General features: G+C 45.2%; 1 protein-coding gene across 1 annotated transcript in view; it reads left to right on the top strand.

Moving 5' to 3' along the window:
* Positions 1–23,093, top strand: part of Deptor (DEP domain containing MTOR interacting protein) — a 135,422-nt gene that overhangs the window by 30,885 nt on the left and 81,444 nt on the right. Inside the window, exons 2-3 of the mRNA XM_050145013.1 lie at positions 10,930–11,108; positions 13,845–13,968. Of these exons, the coding sequence (XP_050000970.1) occupies positions 10,930–11,108; positions 13,845–13,968 (303 nt within the window). The remainder of the gene's footprint in view (positions 1–10,929; positions 11,109–13,844; positions 13,969–23,093) is intronic.

Here is a 23,093-nt window from a genome sequence, read left to right as displayed (position 1 = left end):
CTGTTGAGACTGGTTTCTCTTTGCTATCATCGGCATGGTCATAGTCCAGAAGCAGGGCTCACTTTGTGTCTGTCCGTGGGCCTGAGGTCATGCAGTGTGGTGTGTGCTCTCTCAGTGGCACTAAAAACCCTGTGGAAGGTAAGGAGACAAGGTTGCTCTCCTTGTGGGAACATGCTCACCAAGCAGGTGCCCTTCCAAGGCTGCCCTTGGAAAAGCAAGGTTTTTTTCCGTCCTTAAAGGAGGGAAGAGAGAGTAGCTTGTGCACAGAGACTCTGGTGAGCCAAAGCATGGAGACGGACGGGTTTACACTCCTAGGGGCACGCTTTGGTTGGGAGGTGAGAGAGGAGCCCCGGGTTGGGGAGAAAAACCCGCTTAGAGCCTGGATTCCGAGGTCTGGGATCCCCAGAATCCAGGCTCACCACTCAAACACCTAAGGGCATAGTGAGTACCTTAATTAGCACCGCCCCCTCCTTTTCTAGAATCTGCCAAAGAGTCCCACCCTCCACCCCAGTCTTAGTTACTGAAAGGATACACATGGCTTGGAAGAAAATCTGGAAAACTCTGATGGATAAACCCACTCCAGACACAATTGTCCCCTGCCAGCCCTCATGTCTAGCTCCAGGCGCATTCTCTCAGTGTCTCCGTGCTGGGTGGCATTCCTTTTCTTCCAAACCTGCCAATCCTGTTTCCTCAGCGGCTTCTGCTTCTGCCGGTTTTGTTTTTATTGTTTGTTTCTGGTTTTGCTTTTTTGAGGCAGGGTATGGCCTCACTGTACGGTTGAGGCTGGCCTGGAACTCTCAGTCTTCCTCCTCCTCCCTCCAAGTACTGAGTTACAGAAGTGCTCTCCCGTGGCTGGTGTGGGCCTGCTAGTTTGAAACCTTTTTGTCATATGACTTCTAGGAAGACCACGGATGTAGAAAATATGTGTGGGGAAAACCGGAAACTATTCTGTACTTCTCGGTCCAAACTCCTTTTATTTAGCCGGTATGCACACTAGTGTTCTGTTTTGAAATGTTTCATTACACAAAGTTGAAAACTGCAGGTGTGGTTTTGCTTGAATAAAGAACTATTTGGCTAGGTTTAGTTCGTTCCCGCCATGTGGAGTGGGAAGAACCAAGTGTCCTTGGCTTTTTATCTGGGCATGCCCTTGGAAGTATGTGAGGAGGACCTTGATGGTTCAGGGCTCTTTTTGCTCAGGTTCTGTTCCAGGAGGAGATGGGGTATTGCCTCGATTCAGGGAAGGCTAGAAAGGCAGTTTTAAATAGAAGGGGATGTTGGACATTGGCAAACAGGGTGACCACTGTACACAGGCTGCACGTTATATTTAGAGCTGTGTCTTTCAGTTGGGTGTGGTGACCTACACCTTTGATCCTATCACTCAAGAGGCACAGACAGGCAGTTCTCTACGAGTTTGAATCTGACTTGGTCTACAAAGAGGATTCCAGGACAGCCAGAGCGACATAGTGAGACTCTCAAAAGGAAAAATTAATGTAAAAAATATGGACCTGGGGATATAGCCCAGCTGGTAGAGTGCTTGCCTAGCTTGCAAGGAGTGCTGGATTGATTGATCCCAAGCAATGAATATATTGATGAATATTGGTGAATTCTGTAACTCCCAGCTATATGGCACATTTGGGTCCAACCTTGGATACGTGAGACCCTGTCTCAAAACAGTTATGTGACTAATACACCATACAACTTTCAGAATCTACTCACTTAGCTTCTGCCAACCCAAGCGTTAAAAATGACATTGACATCAGATAACGTCTTGGACCTATAGAAAAGTTTCTCCACCTGGCTGTTCCTGCCTCTTTGATAGACCCAACAATGTGCCTTTGTTATGTAAAACCATAAAAACTTCATGAAACTGCTTCCATGCTGGAACATGACATTTGGAGTAACCCAAGTCTGTTTTCCAGAACCATGGTTATTCAAAATGGTGCCAAGATAAACTGTCTCTTGTTTCATGGGCTGGGGAGAGGTGGGGGAAGAGAATCAAGGGCTAGGCAAACTGCTTGCCTGGCCTGTGCAAGGCCCTGGGTTCAGTTGTTAGCACTGCAAAAATAAAAGAATAAAAATGAATTGCTTTTATGTTTTTAAAACACAGGAAGAAAAAGCTAGTTGTCATTAAAGTGGAAATAGAGCCACGCATTGTGGCAGAGGCATAGAACCCCACACTGAGCCCTGAACGCTTGCAGGGGCTTTTACATTGAACCAACCATAGCGACATAGATTTTAATCCCCACACCGCCAAAACTGAAGCAAGAGAAATCTCTAGCTCAGGGCACACTTCAGAACACTGCAATGTAATGAGACTCTACCAAAAAAGACAGGAAGTTGAAACAAGTTGTCAGTTTTTTTTTTTTTTCAAGTCAGTCATGTGTTGTGGCACATACTCGTAATCCCAGTACCCCCAAGGTTGAGTCTGGAGTACCTTGTGTTCAACACTAGCCTGGGCCCCACAGTGAGACCTCGTTTCAGAACAAACCCAGAAAGGTTTAGATAAATTGCACATTCGTAGATGGTGATATTACGTGTCAGGAGTACCTGCTCGGGTAGCCAGCCTCTCCTCCCTCCTCCTCCTCCTCCTCCTCCTCCTCCTCCTCCTCCTCCTCCTCCTCCTCCTCCTCCCCCCCCCCCCCCTCCCCCTCCTCCTATTCCTCCTCTCTGTCTGTGCCCTGCGTATTCCATTTGCCCAGCGAGTATCTCCACGTCTGCTGTGCCAGGCACAATAACTTGCTATGTCTGCAGCGTGGAAAACTATCTCTTTATTGGAGTGATTTGTTTTTTTTCTGGGGTCTTACATTTTCACTGCTCATTTTTAGAATTCTGTTCCTGGTTATAAAAGCGAAGAAATGGTGACAGAGGTTTTGAGAATTTGTAACCCCTGGGAACATACCTAAAAATATCAAAATTTATCTACCAAATTCCTGGGTGTCATATTCCGCCCCTCTGCTTTCTGCCCTTTCCCGACCATCTGCTTCCACTTAAAGGAGTTTAGTGTCATTAGTGTGTGTGTGAGAGAGACAGAGAGCGTGATATGTGGTGTGTGTGTGTGTGTTATACATGCCACAATACATGTGTAGATGACAACGTGGTACAGTCACCTCTCTTTCCACCCTTACCTGGGATGGAACTCGGGTTGTCAGGACCCTTCACCCTCTGAGCTATCTCAGTAACCCTCCTACTCTATACCCTTTGCTTTGTTTTGTTTTTGAGACAGAGATATTATTATTATTATTAGATAGGTGAGGATAGCCTTGAACTCAGTGTAGCCCAGGTTAGCTATGAATTTGTAGCAGACCCCATGCCAGTCTCCTGCATGAGCAACCTGACCAATGTACACACGTGATTCCTTGTTGCTTCTTTGTTTGGCGTGCTGGGAATTGAACCTAGGGCCTCTAGCATGCTAGTCAACGCACCCAGTCCAAATCGTCACCACCCCAAACCCCAAGCACTGGTGAGTGAGCCCAGGGTCTCATGTCTGCTCAGCTCAGCTCTTACGCTCTTCATCGTTGACCTACCGCCCCAGCTGCTGTTTTCTTAAGGAAGAAACATGTCAGCCTCTGGAGGGATGGCAGGCCAGAGGGGCTGGTGTGGCCTGCTGCTCCCCACTGTGCAGAATGAGTCAGTGGAAAGCAAGGCGTTTGAGTTAGCACTGGACCTAGGGGTCACAGAAGGATAGTCAAATGGAGTTCTCTTCTATAGTATTTCAAGATAAACACCACCTAATAATTTTTATTCTTTTTATTATTTGGAAGGTGTACAAGAACTGAAACTCCTCTCTTGGCTCCCCACATATTCCTCCTCCGCTGAATTATGTGGCATTTTGCTCCACATTTGAATTTCTAAATAAATTGGCCTTCATTATTCTTGGATTCCTGACAGACGGCATGTCTAAGAATTAGTGTTTTGCATTCTGCCGCTCTGAGCGTGTTCAACAAATGACTCAGTGCTATTGTCACTGAATTAATTAGCAGGATTCCTGTGAAGACTTCAGTGTGCTTGGGTGAGCTAACTTTTTAAAATTAGGGCTCAGTATTTTCTTGAAAATGGTAACTGCATTCAGGGGCCATTTGCAGTTTTAGGATGGTTTAGGGAGTCGCCGCGAGGACCAATGCCCATGGAGCAGTTGAGCAGTTACCACTTTACCTAGCACATGGGGGGATGCTCAAGTGCCAATATTATGTAAAATTGTGTGTGTGTGTGTGTGTGTGTGTGTGTGTGTGTATTGCAGGGAGTGTGCCATGGAGTTCCACTGGCAAGTGTCTGATTAGAGAGTCAGTTCTCTCTTTCTGCCGTGGGTTCCAGGAATTGACCTCAGGTTGTCAGGTTTGTGCTTGCGCACCAAAGGCCTTTACCCACTCATCCATCTTGCTTGCCATTGTTTTCGTTTTTATTTATGTTAACAGTTGACTAAATGTTAGGATAAGTCTATTCCTTGAATTGTGTTTTCTTTCAGATTGCCTTTTTCTCCCTCCCTTGCTCCTTCCTTTTCTTTTTTTAGTATGTCTGTGTGTGTTGTTATTATTTTGCTTTAGAGTCTTGCATAACACTCAGCTTTATGTGTATATGTAACACAGATGTCTCTATCCATACCACAAGTTTAGTTTTCTTTTTATAAAGGAAAGTGTGTAACTGGGGGCTTGCTTACAGTTTTAGAGGGTTGTTAGTCCACGATCGTCATGGCGGGAAGTAGACAGCTGCGGCACTGGAGCCGTAGGTGAGAGTGTTTCATCCTGTTGGCAGGCAGAGGCCGTGGGGGAGGGGGGGCTCGTGTGGGCTTTTCCCGCCTTCTTCAACAAGGCTGCACCTCTTAATCCTTCCCAAACTGTTCCACTCCGTGGTGACTAAGCATTCTAATATATGAGCCTATGGGGACCATTCTCATTCAGAGTACCACCACATGCCATTTTCTCTCTGGCTAAATTTGATCGCTAATTATTTCCTTCACTTTTCCATCATGTTAGGGTCAAGCAATTATTTATTACAATTATGTGCGTGTGTGTGTGTGTGTGTGTGTGTGTGTGAGCATGCCACAGTGCAAATGTGAAGGTCAGGGAACAACTTCGTGGAGTTAGTTCTTTCCTTCCACTGTTGCATGGTTTGAGGGACCAAACTCAGGTCTGCAGGCTTACACAGTAAGTGCCTTTAGCTGCTGAGCATCTCACCAGCCTGTTTTCAAATCATTCGGCTCAACGGGAAGAGCTGGGGATTTTGTCCTTTGGTTTCACTGTATCTGCTTTACAAGTTCATAATCTTTACAGTTTGTATTTCTCACCTGGTCCTTAGTACGTCAAGGCTAGGGTTTGGCTCCAAGCACATGGGCCAAAGTACTTTCTGGAAGAAGTAGATAAACAATGAGTCAGGTAGTCTCAACCAAATTACCTAAGTAGTTTCCCCTAAAGCAGTAAGGACTCAAGTTGCTCCTTCCTATCAGTGTAAGTCCCCTTCTTTCCCCCATAAAATATTAATCCTAATACACTTTTGTGTTTAATAAAACATACCCCCTATAGGACTGCCAGATTAGATGCAGAGTACTCAATACGATTCGAATTGCAGAGCTAATGAGTCATTGTTCTTTAGTGTAAGTAGGTCTTACGCAGTATTTGGGCCATGCTTATAATAAAAGAATTAATTTTGTTGTTTCTCTGAAGTTCAAATTTAGTTGGGTTTCCTAACTTTTTCCTTTTCCAGTCTCTCTCCCCACCCCGTGTGTGTGTGTGTGTGTGTGTGTGTGTGTGTGTGTGTTGTAGCTGCTGCTGCAGCAGCTGAAATAGGGTCTCATATAGCCCTGCCTGGCCTTCAACTTACTATTGGTTGAGGATGACCTTGATAAACTCCTTCTGCCTCTGCCTTTCATACCCACATTCTTCTCCTTCAGCCAGGAATCCTGCTTCATCGCTGCTGGCTCAAGGGCGGATTTTAGGCCCATTGGACGATGCCTCTTCATCTCTCTTACTGGTGGATTCATTGCTGTGCCCTCTCATTTGTGAGCCCTGCAGCACATTTTGACCCTTAGGGTTTTCGGTAATTATAAGTAGCCGAATGAATGTTCTGGTTAAGGACCAACATTTGCTGTCACCTATTTATCCGCACACAAAACAGTCTTTGAGTAATGAAAATAGATGTCAAAAGCCCCATACCCCAAACACTCATTTTCCTTATTCATAGATGTTCGTATTGGGCTTCTGCTGGAACTTTCTGAATTCGTTTTTCTCCAAGATTCTTTTTATTTATAATAATATGTTTATGTGGACATAACGGCATGCACGTGTGAGCACAGATGCCTGTGGAGTCTAGAAGAGGGTCTCAGATCCCCTGAAGAGGGAGTTTCTGGGGGTCATGAAGCACCTAACGCGGGCCCTCTGCAAAAGCAGGACGTGTTCTTTACCACTGAGCTGTCTTTGCGGCCCCTGAGTTCTTCATCAGTGTTTTCTACAAACTAGATTAGGAGATCACGGCAGCATAAGAACAGCAACTGTAAGGGACTGCTTGAGTTCAGGAACAAAGACAATGAGGGCATAATATGTCATCCAGGCTGCATGGGAAGACCCCGTCTCAAAAATCCAGATGGAGTGACCACAGTAATAGCGACGGAGGAAAGTAGGGAGATGGGAAAATGGGAATCTGTCAGACGCCTGCTCCAGGGGCCCGGGGACCACTATGTTCAGGTCACACGGCTCCAACTACCGATGGGTTCTCTGGAGGCCCAAAAGTGGCAACATACAGTGTCACAGAGCCATTAAGTCATCCAGTGGGAGACGTAGGACCATTTTGGTAGTCGATTAGGCACCTAACTAACCTCATGAAAGGATAGGGAACATGTGGTTCATGGTACTTAAATACAAGTTCATTTGGCTTCGGGGACTGTTGATTTCAGGTGCACAGGCATGGTTATTGGAGTTTTTTTTGTTGTTGGTGTTTGTTTGTTTGTTTTTTGAGACAGGGTTTCTCTGTGGTTTTGGAGCCTATCCTGGAACTAGCTCTTGTAGACCAGGCTGGTCTCGAACTCACAGAGATCGCCTGCCTCTGCCTCCCAAGTGCTGGGATTAAAGGTGTGCGCCACCACCGCCCGGCTGGAGAGAGTTTTCATTGCTATTGTTGTTTTGCTTTTTAGAGGTCAGTCCTCTTTGTAACCTAGGCTGACTTCAAACTGGCAGTCCTCCTGCTTCCTGACCAAAGTGTTGAAATTACAGGCATATTCCATCATGCCTGGTAAAGCTTTTCTCTTGGTTTCTTTGTATCTGTTATTATATCATTACTGCTTTGTTCTGTGTTCAAGGTTTTTCTTGGACATGCATGTCTTTATCATGACAAGAATGTAACTGCAAGCATTTGTTTTCTTTGTTTGGGACAGGGTCTTGTGACATAGCCCACGATTGTAGCAGCAATCATGCTGAGGATTGTAGGCATCACCCTATTATATTATGAGGCCCATAATATAAAGTCTAGTGACAACCAGGACTTGCAGAAAAAGCCTCAGGATTGCCTTGTCTAAGTTACATGCTCATTCATGCACCCAACCTAGAGCTTGAGGAGTAAATAGCATGCTATCATTGGCTAAGCCTGGGTCACATGTTGGGGCTAAGCCCAGTTGCATATGAGCTGCTTGAGCTGATAGTGGATGCTGAATGGTTTTCCCAGGGGAAGTGAGAGTGTAATTAGCAGAAAAGAGGTAGGTGAAGCTCCAAGAATTTCACTATCCACTGTAAAGAGATCACATGGTCACTCACGTGTTCAAAATCCTTCTTTCACAAGTGAGAACAGTGAGATTCCAGATAGGTGAATCGGTTTTTGATTGTACGTTTAGTACAGCATTTGGCATGGTCTAGAAACTCATTTGAACTCACTTTCTTTTTTCTATGTAGCTCCCAGCTCTGGGAACTGCCCTCATTCTCTTATTCCCCATCTCTACTGCCTGGTCCCAGCAGAGCCTAAGTCCTTGAGTCTTTCCTCCTTAGGCTGCTCCAGGGTCTCGAAGTCTTCAGCCTTCAGTGGTTGTGTTAGTTGGCTCAGCAGACTACAGGGTTTAAAATTTCATCTCAGCCCTGGAGCCTGGAAATCCAAGATCAAGGTGCATTGTCCTCCTCTGAGGCGTCTTTGATGCGTAGATGGTGACATTCTCCCTGTATCTTTATATATGCCTATGCCCCAATTTTCAGTCATAGCGGGTTAGGGCCTGCTCTCCAGACCTTTGCAGGTGCTAGGTGAGTGTTCTGCATCTGACCTCCATCCCCAGTTCTTCAGTTTACATCTTTAGAAACCCATTCTCTAAATAGAGTCACAGAATACTTGGAATGGAAAGATCAACTGAGGAGGCGGGTATGAATTTGAGGAGAACACAATTTGGTATGTGGCAGTTGGATATAGCAAAGGACACCTAAGCCTCAGATTTCGGTTGAGTATACTCCCAACTTGGGACAACTTTTGAGATGTCAAAATTTAAAGTGGGCCTGGTGATGGATGCATTCTGCAATCCTAGCACTTGGAGGGTAGGGACAAAAGGACCATGAGCTCAAGGCCATCATTGGCTACAGAGCATATTTGAGCTGGTGTGGGGTATAAAAGACTGCCCCCTCCACACAGAAGACTGGGCAGTAGGTCAGTTGGTACAGTGCTTGCCTGGCTTACAAAAACTCGGGCATGGTAGTACAGACCTGGACTCTTTATCACTTGGGAGGTAGAGGCAAGAATTTCCGAAGTTCAAGGTCATTCATAGCTACACATGGATTTGGAAAGTGGTCAGAATACATGAGCCCTTGTATCAGAAAAACAAACAAACAAAAAACTAGACAGGAATAGGATCTCTCCCTCTCTCTAGTTCTACCAGGCTTTCTCTCTCTCTCTCTCTCTCTCTCTCTCTCTCTCTCTCTCTCTCTCTCTCTCTCTCATCTACACACTTGCTAGGCCCATACTTTTCCACTGAGTGCCACACCCCCAGCCCTTCCATCTCTTTCCTTAGAACTGTCCCCGTGGGGGATCCACTCTGCTGGGTTTCTGCTCGGCATACCCACCCCTAAATCTCAACATGGCCAGGGATAGAAAGTTGATCCAAACTCTCCACTTTACTGATGGTGGGTGGACGTTGGGGAGCCCTTAAATCACTTGCCAGAGTCATACAGTCCTTTATGTATACAGGCTTTCCAGTTCCCAGGCCTGCACAGCACTGTTCAGAATATGCATTATGAAATATAGAAGTCAGGGGCTGGAGGGATGGCTCAGAGGTTAAGAGCATTGGCTGCTCTTCCAGAGGTCCTGAGTTCAATTCCCAGCAACCACATGGTGGCTCACAACCATCTGTAATGAGATCTGGCGCCCTCCTCTGGCGTGCAGGCATACATGGAGGCAGAATGTTGTAAACATAATAAATAAATCTTAAAAAGAAAAAAAAAAGAAATATAGAAGTCAGGTGAGTGGATTGTAGAAGGTGACCTTGTGGGTCACCAGTCCAGTTCCTTCATTTGAGAAACAAAAAGGAAATGCAAGGATGATTTTTTTTTTTTTTAAAAAAAGGTAAATGACAGAAACCTTAAAAAAAAGGCAGGTCCATAATTCCTTTGTGAAATCACGGAAAGCTCCCACAAAACACTTTCCACTAATTTATCAGCCTGGAAGTAAGTTGTACTTTTTTCCCCCAACAGCTTTAATCGATTTCTCCTGGACTTTTCATTTATCCATCTCTAGCTGGAGGCAGCATGATGAACTCAGGGACAACAGCAGGCCTCGGATCTCATTTTCGAGACTTGTTAGCCATGTGGGTTTAGACAAGTCATGTGATCACAGGACCTCTGTACCAGGCTTTTTCTTATAAGCCACTAACCAACTCCCAAACCATGACACAGAGACTTACTAGTTTTGAATGCTAGGCCTAGCCCAGTCACGTTTCTGGCTAGCTCTTTTAACTTAATCTGTTTCTCTCTATCTACCTTTTGCCTTAGGGTTTATTACCTTTCTCTGTATATCTTACTTTTCCTGCTTCTCTGTGTTTGCTGCCTGGTGTCTGCCTCGTTCTCTCCTCCTCCTCCTTTTCTTCTCTCATTCTTCTTTCAGGCCTAGATTTCTCCTCCTCTTTATTCCCTCTCCCTGCCAGCCCTGCCTATTTCCTTTCCCTTGCTATTGGCCATTCAGCTCTTTATTAGACCAATCAGGTGCCTTAGGCAGGCAAGGTGAAACAGATGCAACACATCTTTACGTAATTAAACAAATGCAGCGTAAACAAAAGTAACACACCTTTATTTAGTTCAAGTAGTAATATTCTGCAGCAGAAAGAAAGGTAACACATCTTTGCCCAGTTAAAATAATAGTTTATAGCAGACCTCAGTCTCTGCTTGTAAAAGAACGAGGTGGCACTGACTGCTGGTGGATTGTTGTGACACTAATATGAGCTAATCACTCTCTGTAGGATGCTCAGATTAACCCGTAAACCTCGCATCAAGATTAGCTCTGGAAGTTTAGTGTGGTAGCACAAGCCTGTAGTCTGAGGTAGGGGCATGAAGATCTGGAATCCAAGGTCATCCTTGACTGCAAACCAAGTTTGGGACCAGTCTGAGCCCCATGAGACCCTGTCCCAAGAACAAACCAGCCAACAAAAAAAACATAGCTATGGTCCCTACTGGAGAAAACAAATGCCCCCAAAGGCGAGCTTTTTTGTCCATATTTTCTAATACATACCTCTAGTGCCTAGAAGTCTGTAACAGGTAGGTCATAACATGTATGAGTCTTTGTCGTATGAATTAGTGAAGGCACGTACTTATGTCATATGAATGTATGGATGCAAATACAGAGGACCATAAAAAAAAATCTGTGCTGAAGAGAGGGGTTGTGATTGGATGGAAATCTCCAACTTATTTAATTACTTCTCCATGGGATTGGTTTAATAATTCCTGTTGCCGTCAACATTCCTCAAGTTCTTGTTTGTCTTTTTAGGCTGAGGCTCCATGAAGAAAAGGTTATCAAGGATAGGCGGCATCATCTCAAGACCTACCCAAACTGCTTTGTCGCGAAAGAACTGATCGACTGGTTGATTGAGCACAAGGAGGCCTCTGACCGAGAGACGGCGATAAAACTCATGCAGAAATTAGCTGACCGGGGCATCATTCATCATGGTGAGTGAGGCGGCAATGAAGACCACATTGATTGAGTGGATGTACTCGTTATGAAGTCAGAGACAGGAGTGATGGCTCTTGCAGACACGGGAGAATCAGAAGGTCAAAGCCAGCCTTGGCTAAATGATGAGTTTGAAGCCAGTCTGGGCTATGTGAGACCCTGTGTCCACAAAATCAAGTGTTAGTTAGTAAACCAATAACCATTTTACTTTAAATGATCTCTTCAGTACTTCTTCCCAATGCGTCCTTTTTCCAAGAGATACTTGGATTATTTTCATTTGCTTTCCTAGACAGTGTGCCATAATTGAACCTTCATCAGAATGCGTATTTACTATTTGCAACTTGATCAGCAGGCTGTGTGTCAAAGTCACTAGTGTTGATAGCCTATTTCTCTGAAATTATTGTTTGTTAGGCTAGCAGACAAACCAAGGGGTTTCCGCATGGTGCCTTCATAAATGTGTGCCTTTGTATTTTGTTATCTTGCATGCCTCCTTCACCGTTCATACTGGTCCCCACTCCACCCCTTACCTGACTCTTCTTTTTCTCTGAGTCCCCCACCCACCTTCTTATCCCATGGATTGGTGATCTTTTCTATTTTCCACCTCCCTTCAAATCTCTTTCCTGATTCAAGATCCACATTTCTGGCCGTTCATCTTGCTGATACTGTTGTATGCATAGTGTGCCTTGTATAGACCATTGTAGCTTCTTCTGTTCAGTTAAGGGATATTTACGTTGTTTATAAGTTTTGGCTGTTACTCTTAGTTACTATTCTTGTGGTGTGAAGAGACACCATGACCAAAGCAACTTTTACAAAGGAAAAAATTTAAATGGTACTTGCTTGAAGTTTTAGAGGGTTTGTCTATGATCATCATGGCTACACAGACCTGGTGTTGGAGTAGTAGCTAAGAGCTTTACATTCTGATCAGCCGGTAGGAAGCAGAGAGAAACATACTGGGCCTGGAGTGGACTTTTGAAACCTCAAAGGTCACCCCCACTGATACACCTTCTGCAAGGACACACCTCCCAATCCTTCTTAAACAGTTCAACAACTGGGGACTGAGCATGCAAATATATGAGCCTATGGGGGCCATTATCATTCAAACCATCCCACTCTCCAATGGTTCAATGAACATTCATGAACATGTGTGTGCTGACTTGACTAGTTTTATGTTGACTTGACACAAGCCAGAGTCACCTAGGGAGGGGGCACCTCAATTAAGCAACAGTCTCCATATTGCTCTATTTAGAAGCCTGTTGTGGTGCATGTTTTTAAATTGAAAATTGATGTGGGTGGGCCCAGCTCACTGTGGGAAGTGCTACCCCTGGGGCTGGTGGTCTTGGGTGGTATCAGACCGATAGGTTGAGTGAGCCATGAAGGACAACCCAGGAAGCAGTATTCTTTATGACTTCAGCTTCAGTTCCTGTCCGGACTTCCCTCAGCGAGGAACTGTTACCTTGAAGGGTAAGATGTAATAAGCTGCTTTCTCCCCAAGTTGCTTTTGGTCGTGGTGTTTTATCACAGCAATAGAAACAATATGTCCTCGAAGTCTCAGCCTGACCCAGACATTTGCACTCTGATGTTCCTCTAAGCTAAGATAAAAATTCTCCTTATTTTTGTTCATTCCCTGATAAGTTTCTACTTACAGATAATCCAGGAGAGCTGGATTTCCATTCCCCAAAGCTGGGGTCCTGAGAACTCCTCCATCACTCCCGCCGCAGTTTTCTCTAACACCTACAAACCCCTGCATCATTTTAGTTATGTGCTGACGTTTCTCTTCAGATCACTTTCAGTTTTCTGACAAAAGGGGTCATTACCTTGTAGCCCCAGCTGGCCTCGAACTCGTGATTCTTTGTCTCAGTCTCCCAAGTACAAGGGTTACAACTGTATGCCACCTAATTTAGCTTAGATGTATAATCTTTGAGGCTCATGTTATTCCAGTGTTCATGCTTATAAAGATTCTGGGATAAGTGATGAAGTGAATTTGGTTGTTGGAGACCAGCTTTGACAAAAATACCACTTACCAGGGTAGGAGCATGGGGGTTAGAAAACTAGTAAAGAAAGCGAGGATGTGAGTGAAAATAATAAAACAGAAACAGAGGATAGTACCGGGAGGGAGCTCCAGTGAATACTGAAATCGCCCGCATTTAATTTTCCACACACTTTTATACCCCAGTACAACAGGGGGGAGAAGACAAAAGACTGCTTTAACATGATACAAAGGACAACTAGAACAGTTACTTGCTTCAATACTTTGAGATGTCAAGTCATTAGCACTCTGTTGTTTAGGCAGTGAACCCGCCCTAGACCAAGTCTCCTGAGGGCATCCACTCCCAAGGTCAAACCTCCTATTTCAAAAGAAGGGGCAGGCGGTAGCTTGAATATTCTGACCATTGGTCAGGGTGGAATGGATCTACCTGTACGGGCCACCTTAATGTAAAAAAGATCCAGTAACCACACCCTAGGTCAGAGAGTGAAGCCTCACTGGTCAACAACTTTGAACAAGCTAAAACTCTCTGACCTTCAGAGGAGGTGGAAATAGGCTCACATTTTTGGGCTCCCACATTTCGTGAGCCTTTTAATACATGGTGAGGGTAGTGATGCTGACAAACACTGAGTCAGAGCACTGTGCTGAGCATTGATGTCCCTGTGAGCAAGTATTGAAGCCGCGAGATGGATTTTAATCTCCTGTCTCTAGTGAGGCTTTCGTTGTCCTCTCTGTGTGCTTTGTGTTTCAGTGTGTGACGAGCACAAGGAATTCAAGGATGTAAAGCTCTTCTACCGCTTTAGAAAGGACGACGGAACCTTCCCGCTGGACAACGAAGTGAAGGCCTTCATGAGAGGACAGAGGCTGTATGAAAAGTAGGTCCACCGCCATCTCGACTTGGAAGAAAGGAGTGGGCTCTATTGATCTTTACTTTGCTTGCTTGCTTGTTTTATTTATTTATATCTTGAGAAGGGAGCTTAAGCTGAATCCAAGTCTGGGTATGGTCATAGGATGACCTTGAATTTCTGATCCTCCTGCCTCCACCTGCTGGCATTACAACTGTGTGTCACTGTTGCTTGTTTTTGTGGTGCTAAGGATGGAACACAGGGCAAGTCCTGCATCAGCTGAGCTTCATCAGCAGCTCATCCATCTGTCTTTTACCATGTCGACTTCAGCGTGGCTCTTCCTTGTGGGCTGGTTATATAACCGTTCCTTCTAATAGGAGAAAACTCTGTCACGTAGTTGCTTTTCTCTTTGTCAGAAATCAAAGTTGGTTTCATAAGGTCCTTAATACTCGATCAAAACCATATTTTCTGTACCTAAAACAGTTGAGCAAAATTACAGAAGAGAAAACAGAAGGGCACTCTTTGATGTTTGCCATCAAGTGATACCCATGACCTTTTCCTTGTTTGGTGGATGAGTCTTTTGCAGAATCTGAAGATTCAGTCTTGCACATGCTGTGCACAGGGGAAGGTTAGGGTCATGCCAGGCAATCAGGCCGAGAGCACCTTAAGGAGCAGGGTCTGTGTGAGGCCCGTGTTTCAGCTCTCTGGAAGCTGAAGCACACCATACATACCACAGGAGCACTCAGTTGACAAGTCCGGAGCCTCCCACGAGGTGTGTCTCAGCGCTGTTTTTCTCTGACCTCTTGTTCTTCTAGCCATCCTTATTTTTATCCAGGGCAACATTTTTAGAAACTATCTCAGAGGCAATGCCATTCCTTAATTCTAGCTGCCTTGCAAGGCTTTGAACCTTCTGAAAACTCGTATTTGTCACATATAAGATACACAAGTGTCACCTGCTCCACAGTGAGTGGGTGTAGGGGTTACAGTGAGGGTTTAAGAAGCCAGACAAAGGATCGAGAGGATTTAAGAGCTAAGGTTGAGTTTTAGTTAAGAACACAGGGCTTGCACATGCTTCGTAGGCTCTACCAGTGACCCTTGCCCCAGCCTTCTTTTGAATCTCTTCCAGCCTCGCCACCTGTGCCTAGCCAATTTTACAGTGAACATTTGATGGAAATTATGGCTAGAGGCCAGGCTGTGTCTCAGATGTGCACAGTTGCCGAGCATGTGTAAGGCCCAGGAGGAGGAGAGGGGCTGTGACTTTGAGTGTTTGTTTGTTTGGTTTTCTCTCTTGTGAGTTGATCAATATTCCAGGATTCTCTGTGCCAGCCATTTACTTTCTAATCACTATTACTCAGTGTCTCAAATTGCAAGTAAATTTATTTCCCCAAACTGCTTGTGAAATTAGCAGTAGGACAAAGAAATTTAATATGTATTTGACCCTAAGTGACCCAGCTGCGGTTTCACAGACCTTGGCCTCCGCTTTGGGTTGCTGGCTCATGTTTGGAACAAACTTTAGGGCCCCTGAAATGGGCTCTTCTATTGTATGCATTCTCCCTGTCTTATGGGTGATCTTCTTGTAAATTTCAGTACATTTGTAAGTTTCAGATACGTTTATAGTGTTAGAAATGAATAGCTGGTAATCTAGTCAGGTACCTTATTTACATTTTTAGAATTAAAGGGATTTTTTTTTCCAACAGTATTTTCCCTAGAATACTTCTTTGGGGGTATCTCTAGCATTTACACATGAATGTCTTGTATGATATGTGCTCCTTTGATTTTTCTCCTTTTAAGATTATAACAGTAAGTGTTGACTGCAAAATGCTTATAGGAGAGCTTGGTTAGTAGAGTTAGTAATTGAATTGCTACATGACTAATTTAGATGCTTTTATTGTCCCTGTTTTATGGTGGGGGAATGGGGCAGGCAGGGTAAGTCTCTTGTCCAAGGCCAACTAAATCCAAGCTGAAATTTGAATCCAGAAACCTAAACCCTAACATCTTTGTCACTTGGCTGGTAATAAGTCCTAAATCCTTTTCGTTCCCCATTATTGAGATTAAATGAATGAATAAACATTTACTCCAGAATACAGTTAACTGTAACATGAGGCAGGGGATTTCTAACTTGTCAAGGTAGAGACCTTTCTGTAAAATTTTATTGAAAGGTACCAGACAGACATAAGCATGAGATCCTGTTCAGGGCCAGTATCCCCGGTGCTCTGTAATAAGACCCCGGATGTGGATCTGACCTGAATGCCTCCTTTCTGAGGACTAGCTTTCACGGTACTGCGTCCAGAGGAGGGAGGCAACCAACAGTCCTACCCAATTATGACACCGTGAACCACATCAACAACCAGCATGACACCGTAACCTAAGAGTGCAATAGTGGCATGCATACCTTAGCAGTAACCAACAACTCTCTCATTGTATTCAGCAAGAGGGAAACCATGCCTGGTGCCAGAAACCCAGCTAACTACTAAGTGCCTACTGAAGTCATGATTGTTGGAGGAAAATCTACAACTACTAATTTATTAGGCCTGAATAATCGCTCGCAACAGTCTATAAACATTTGTCCTTATACTCCCAGGGAGGTGTAGTCCTTACTCCTCAACAAGGAAATTTTTCTTTCCAGCAGATGGAGAACACTAGAAAACGAAAACCAATCAAAATGCAGGGTTGTGGCACTCAGTCCCAATGGGGATATATCTACAAAACACCCTACATCTAAGGCTCAGGGAGCTTTGTGGAAGAGGGGGCAAAAAGATTATAAGAGCCAGAGGATCAGGGAGTTCACTGTGAGATGGTATCTCTGAGTGACGTCAGAAGCTACATCCATAATGTCTCACCAGCATGATTGCCCAAATGTGAGCTGAGCAAGGATGATGCCAGTGAACTTGCCCAGGTGGACCAGGAAAAGCTCATGAGGCCTTAGGCCTATACAAAGAACTGTAATCAGCCCAGGAAACCTGGAAGCGGGAGAAGTGGTCTTCCCCAGGCAAGAGCACACCTACTGGCTGTTCAGTTCTAAATAGTCATACATACATACATATATACATACAAGTCACATTATACAAACTGAATAGGTTATAGTTAGAAATATATCTATGTATACATATACATATATGCATGCGATAACCAATCAAAGAAGAGGCCATGAATTTGAAGGAAAGTGGGGCGTAGTATATGGGGAGGATTTGGAGAGAGGAAAGGAAAAGGAGAAGTGTTGTAATATTATAATCTTACCTAATTGAGTTGTTGAAGAGAACAGTTTGAATGAACCTTGAGCATCTTCACATCGGGGAATGACTTCTCAATTCTAATTTCACCTGATTTAATGCAGAGTTAAATTCCCTCTCTGTCTGGTGAAGATTCTGTTTGTCTTAGTTGGGCTCTTTTGTTGTTGGACCTTGGCGGCGGTGAGAATGCTCCCCAGCCACCCGCCTGTTTATCCTGCTTAGGGGTTTAGACCTGATTGAAGCGTGGTAAGAGATGAATGCCTTGAGATCTGTGGCTTCCCACTGCCGCTTTTCATTTTCTCTTCCACGCGACAGAAGAGGAATCAAAAGGAAAAGCCATCTCCAGTGGGGCAGGGTCCGTCTGTGTGTTTTATCTTCTCCACCATGTGTCCCACGATGGTTCTTTTGTTCTTTCTCAGTGCCTGGCACAGTAAATATTGTTGAATGTACAAAGGACTTGCCGTGTTGTTTCTGTGTGCCTCTGAGCGTACGGCATGAGAGATCTGCTTAACGGCAAGCAACAATAGCCAGCCTGTTCACCTTGTCTGGCTTCGAAGAGCTAACAAAGCATCTTTTTGCTGTTGTTGTTTTGGTTTTGGTTTTTCAAGACAGGGTTTCTCTTTGTAGTCCTGGAACTCACTCTCTAGGCCAGGCTGGCCTCGAACTCAGAGATCCACCTCCTGAGTACTGGGATTAAAGGCATGTGCCACCACTGCCAAGCACAAAGCATTGTATATTTTGTTATGCTTGACTTTCCTTACAATTCTGAGTGATATACCCAGCAGGTATAATTGATTCCATTGTAAAACTGAGGACATGAGGTATGGAGAGGCTTAAATTGTTAATATAGACCCTTAGTTAGGGAGCTAGAGATATTTCTTAAACACCTCTGGAGCTGGAGAAATGGCTCAGCAGTTAGAAGCTCTTGCTGCTCTTCCAGAGGACCCACATTTGGGTTCTCAGCACCTGCATCGGATGGCTTACAGATGCTTCTATTTTCAGTTCTGGGGGGAAAATGCCATCTTTTGATCTCTTCTGGCACCTGTATGCACATGGCATATCATGCGCACACACACCTAAAAATAAACAAGTAAACAAGTAAATATCTTGATGGGGGAATGTCTTTAAGCCATTATGTAGGGCTGGGAGAATGCATCTGTGTGTATGCAGTTGAATATGGAGGCCAGCGGGAGGCTTCAGGCATGTCTCACTGTCCGTTCTTGGCGACTGTCTCACGCTGAATCTGGAGCTCACAGGTTGACTAGACTGGCTGGCTGCCCACGTACCCCAGAGGCCCTCCTGTCTCCACTTCCCAGCACTGGGATTGCAGGTATGTACTATCACAGGGCTTTTCACGAGGGTGCTGGGGATCTGAACTCAGCTCCTCCTGCTTGCCTGGCAGACAACTTCCTTCAGCGCATCTTTATGCCCATCTTCTTCTGTTTCCACCTTGCAAACATTTTTTTTCAACTGAGCTTGGTTGGTTGGTCATTTGGTTGACTACTTAGGTTGTTTGTTTTGAGGTGAGGTCTGCATAGCTCTAACCATCCTGGAACTTCCTATGTAGACCAGAATGGCCTCAGTCTTACAGCCACTCCCCTGCCTCTGTCTCTCTCGCAAGTGTTGGGATGACAGGCATGGACCCAAACTGATACCTTCAGCTCTACAATTTGATTCAAATTTCAGCTTGAAATATTTTCAACCATTCGGGAAGCTAAAACGAAACATTTTCCATTGTGTCGTGGACATTTTTGGTTTAATAGTGCTGCTTGATTTGTGTTTTCACAGAACCTTTTTTGTTCTTCTTGGTTTGTTTGTTGTACAGCCCAAGCTGGCTTTAAACTCACATTCCCCCTTGGAATTAGCATTATAGGTATGTGCCACGGCAATGTGCAGCTTAGAACCATCTATCAATCATCTATCTATCTATCTATCTATCTATCTATCTATCTATCTATCTATCTATCTATTGCTTAGAACCATCTATCGATCAATCGATTGATCTATCCATCTGTCTATTTATTTTCTGAGACAGGGTCTCTCTATATAGCCATGATTGTCCTGGAACTCAATATTTACACCAGGCTGGTCTCAAATTCAGAGGTCCATCGTCTGCCTCCCATTGCTGGTAGGAAAGGTATGAACCACCATACCCAGCTGCTACATAAAATCTTATAATAAATATTTCTTGGCTTCATGTATTTGAAGTATTTGTCCAGTGGTTTTGATGTAACTGGGTTAAAGGTTATTTTTAACCACTGTTTGTGTGACTAGGGTGATTTTGATACTCAATCACTCTTTTTTTAAAAAAAATATTTATTTATTTATTTATTATGTATACAATATTCTGTCTGCGTCTATGCCTGCAGGCCAGAAGAGGGCACCAGACCCCATTACAGATGGTTGTGAGCCACCATGTCGTTGCTGGGAATTGAACTCAGGACCTTTGGCAGAGCAGGCCATGCTCTTAACCTCTGAGCCATCTTTCCAGCCTGATACTCAATCACTCTTGTTAAGAACTGTTAACATGGGGTTGGCGAGATGGCTCAGGAATTAAGAACACTGACTGCTCTTCCAGAGGACCCAGGTTCAATTCCCAGCACCCACATGGTGCCTCACAACTGTCTCTAATTTTAGCTCTAGAGGACCCGACACCCTCACATGCAAGCGAAACAAAAATGCACATAAAATATAAATAAAAATAAATGAACCATTTACATCTGACTGCAATTTAACCATACTTGCTTGCCAGCAAGTGTACCCATAACCTTTCATGGGAACTTGTAGAAGACAAGAAACCCCGTATCAGGACATGACAACTACCTTGACTCTTAGCAGTGTCTGTGGGCAAAGTACCATCATGTGACCAGGCTGATTTTGATACTCAGTCACTCGTGTTAAGAACTGTTTGGTTTCTATAAACAGCACAATGGCTGGTGACAGCTGCATATGTACACAGTGGGCTGTGCACAATCGCTGGTGACATTTGCATGTGCACACAGTGGGTTGTGTGCAGTGGCTGGTGATGTTTGCATGTGCACACAGTGGGTTGTGCACAGTGACCGGTGATGATTACATGTGCACACAGTGGGTTGTGCACAGTGGCCGGTGACGGCTGCATGTGCACACATTGTTGTGAGATAGGTCTGCTTCCCATTTTGCCTTAGAGGCGATGGTATTACATGCGCATGCGCGTGCGCCTGCGTCTGCGTCAGCCCGTACGTAGATCCCGAGGATCCATACTCAAGACCTCGCGCTTGCCTAGCAAGTGCTTTACCCATCGAGTTATCCCCCTAAGCCCTTTAATGGACTTTTAAATGAGCCTGAGAAAAGTGTTACTTGGTTTATGCCAAGTGGTTGTAGAAATCACATTTCCGTTCTTGAGGAGCGATGCCACCTTCCCCCCCCTGGTGTGATCTGCCTTCAAATCAGAGCTTTGTTAATATGCAAAGCAGTCTGCAGCCATCTGTGTTTGTCAGAAGCCTCAGGTATCATCCAGACTGCTAGCTCCGGTTGATTATCTAGAAATGACTTAAAGGGAAACACGTTGCCATTTGAACAGGAGACGGATGGCGCTGCTAACTTCTGCTAAATGCTCCTCCATGCCCTGTGGTTACCTCTCTGTGGTTACTTTCAGTTTGGTAGAGTCGGGGATTAACTCGGGATTTCTGAAACCAAAGGAGGATGGGCCAGAGTTCCTTTCCTCTCTCACTCACGGGCAGATCTCCTTTCGAAATCTGTTTTGTCGCGTGTGTTCTGGGAAGAAAGTGCCTACCCATCAGCCCGTATTGTGAGGACCACTGTAATGGAGTCTTAGTTACAGCAGGGCTTCTGTATTTTAACGCATAGGGCAGTGTTCCATGTATATTAAATGCAGCCTAGTATTACCCGAGCTGAGATTCTTGGCCTGTGTGAAATATTTCTCTCCATCTTTTAGATCATTCTCTCCCCATTTCCAAGGTCACAAAGGCTGACCTATATGAACTGCCTCAACAGGCTTCACGGGCTCCTGCCTTTTAGTCTGGCTCCACTAATGGGAGGCACTGTGATGAATTCCTCTGCTCACTGTTGAGTGGCCACAGTTGTGGGCAAACGCCCCCTCCTCACATCTGTCCTCTGGGGCCCTATCTAAACCCTCTCCCATAACCATCAGGCTACTGGTGCTAATGACCGTGACCAAGCCAGCTGTCTAGACCTGAGCCCCATCATCCCTCCTCTTGGTTTTAGTAGCTCGTTTATTACAAACGGCCTTCCTGGTTATAATGTTATGCTGTTCTTTGTATTTATTTTGGTACTGTTGTGCAGTCTCGTGTCTTAGGGTTTCTGTTGCTGTGAAGAGAAATCATAACCCCAGCCAGCATCTCTTATATTTAATTGGTGCTGCCTTACAGTTTCAGAGGTTTAACCCATTATTGTGACAGCAGGAAATTTGATGGTGTGCAGGCAGACATGAAGCCGGAGAAGTAATTGAGAGTTCTCCGTCTGGATTGGCAGGCAGCAGGAAGAGAGAGTGATCATGGGTCTGACTCGAGCTTCTGAAGCCTCAAAGCCCACCCCCAGTGACACACTTCCTCTAGTAAGGCTACAGCTCCCTATGAAACTCGGGAGTCCCCCACACCCTGGTAGCTCCAAGCTCAAGGTGTAGTCTTCTTGAACATGACCCGAACTCCTGATTCTCTTGTCTCCACCTGCTCCATCTTCCAGTTTCCACCTCCTGAGTGCTGGGTTCAGGCTTATGCCACCATACCCTTTGTTAATGTATTTGTATGATCCTGTTACTTTCTGACCAGACCCTGATTGCTCAGTCCTGCCATCAGAAAGGAAATGTTAACTCCTTCCACTTCAGGAGGCCTGAACTGTCTATTTCCTGTAAATGGGGAAGCCCCCTGTTAGTGGTCTTCATGTCATTTTTGTTGTTTGTGGTTTTGCTGATTGTGTATCTTGAATATTAAGAAGATTGAAACTGAGGCATGGTCCACTGACTAGTCTTTGGCTCACTTCATCTCTCCTGCATCACCTTTGGTTTCATGGTGCAGCCGACTCACCAAGGTAGCTGTAATGTGCCTTGTGTTTCAGTCTCCCCAGCATGTCGGTGGGGAAATTCCGAAATCTAAGATCTTGGAGCCTCCTTATCCAATGCAGATACCCTCCCTGAAATGTTTTTTTAAAAGGGGGACTAGATAAATGAGTGTGTGGTCATTTTCATTAGGAAAGGAGGCAGCGGGCAGCCCCCTTCTCTGTTTCTTGAGCTGGGGGATGCTCACATCAGACAGAGCAAGGGTTTTGCTCTTCTGAGGCCGCTCTGTTTGTGCCTCTTAGTTGTAGTTCCTGCTGCTGAATATTCAAAATAGTGACCACCCCTAGCCAGCCCCCCTCAGCCTTGACCGCCGACCCCAGCCAGCCCCCCTCAACCTTGACCGCCAACCCCAACCGGCCCCCCTCAGCCTTGACTGCCAACCCCAGCCAGCCCCCCTCAGCCTTGACTGCCGACCCTAGCCAGCCCCCCTTAGTCTTGACTACCAACCCCAGCCAGCCCCCCTTAGTCTTGACTACCACCCCCAGCCAGCCCCCCTCAGCCTTGACTGCCAACCCCAGCCAGCCCCCCTCAGCCTTGACTGCCAACCCTAGCCAGCCCCCCTTAGTCTTGACTACCAACCCCAGCCAGCCCCCCTTAGTCTTGACTACCAACCCCAGCCAGCCCCCCTCAGCCTTGTTAAACTTTTGGTGCCATCCTCATTATTTCTCACATATTTTATTTGAGTCTTTTAACTTCTCTAGGAAGGAGGTATGGTTACCATTAACTCACAGGTGAGGAAACTGAAATAGAACTGAGCAAACCAGCTGGGCACAGTGGCACATGCCTTTAATCCCAGCACTTGGGGGGCAGAAGCAGATGGATCTCTGTGAATTCCAGGTCAGCCAAGG

Source organism: Alexandromys fortis, unplaced genomic scaffold, assembly GCF_014885135.2.
Source record: "Alexandromys fortis isolate MF-2015 unplaced genomic scaffold, M_Fortis_MF-2015_v1.1 scaffold_2_1_26212458, whole genome shotgun sequence".
Lineage (NCBI taxonomy): Eukaryota > Metazoa > Chordata > Mammalia > Rodentia > Cricetidae > Alexandromys > Alexandromys fortis.
Note: the sequence above shows the minus strand (reverse complement) of the source record. Positions and strands in the feature narration are given on the sequence as shown.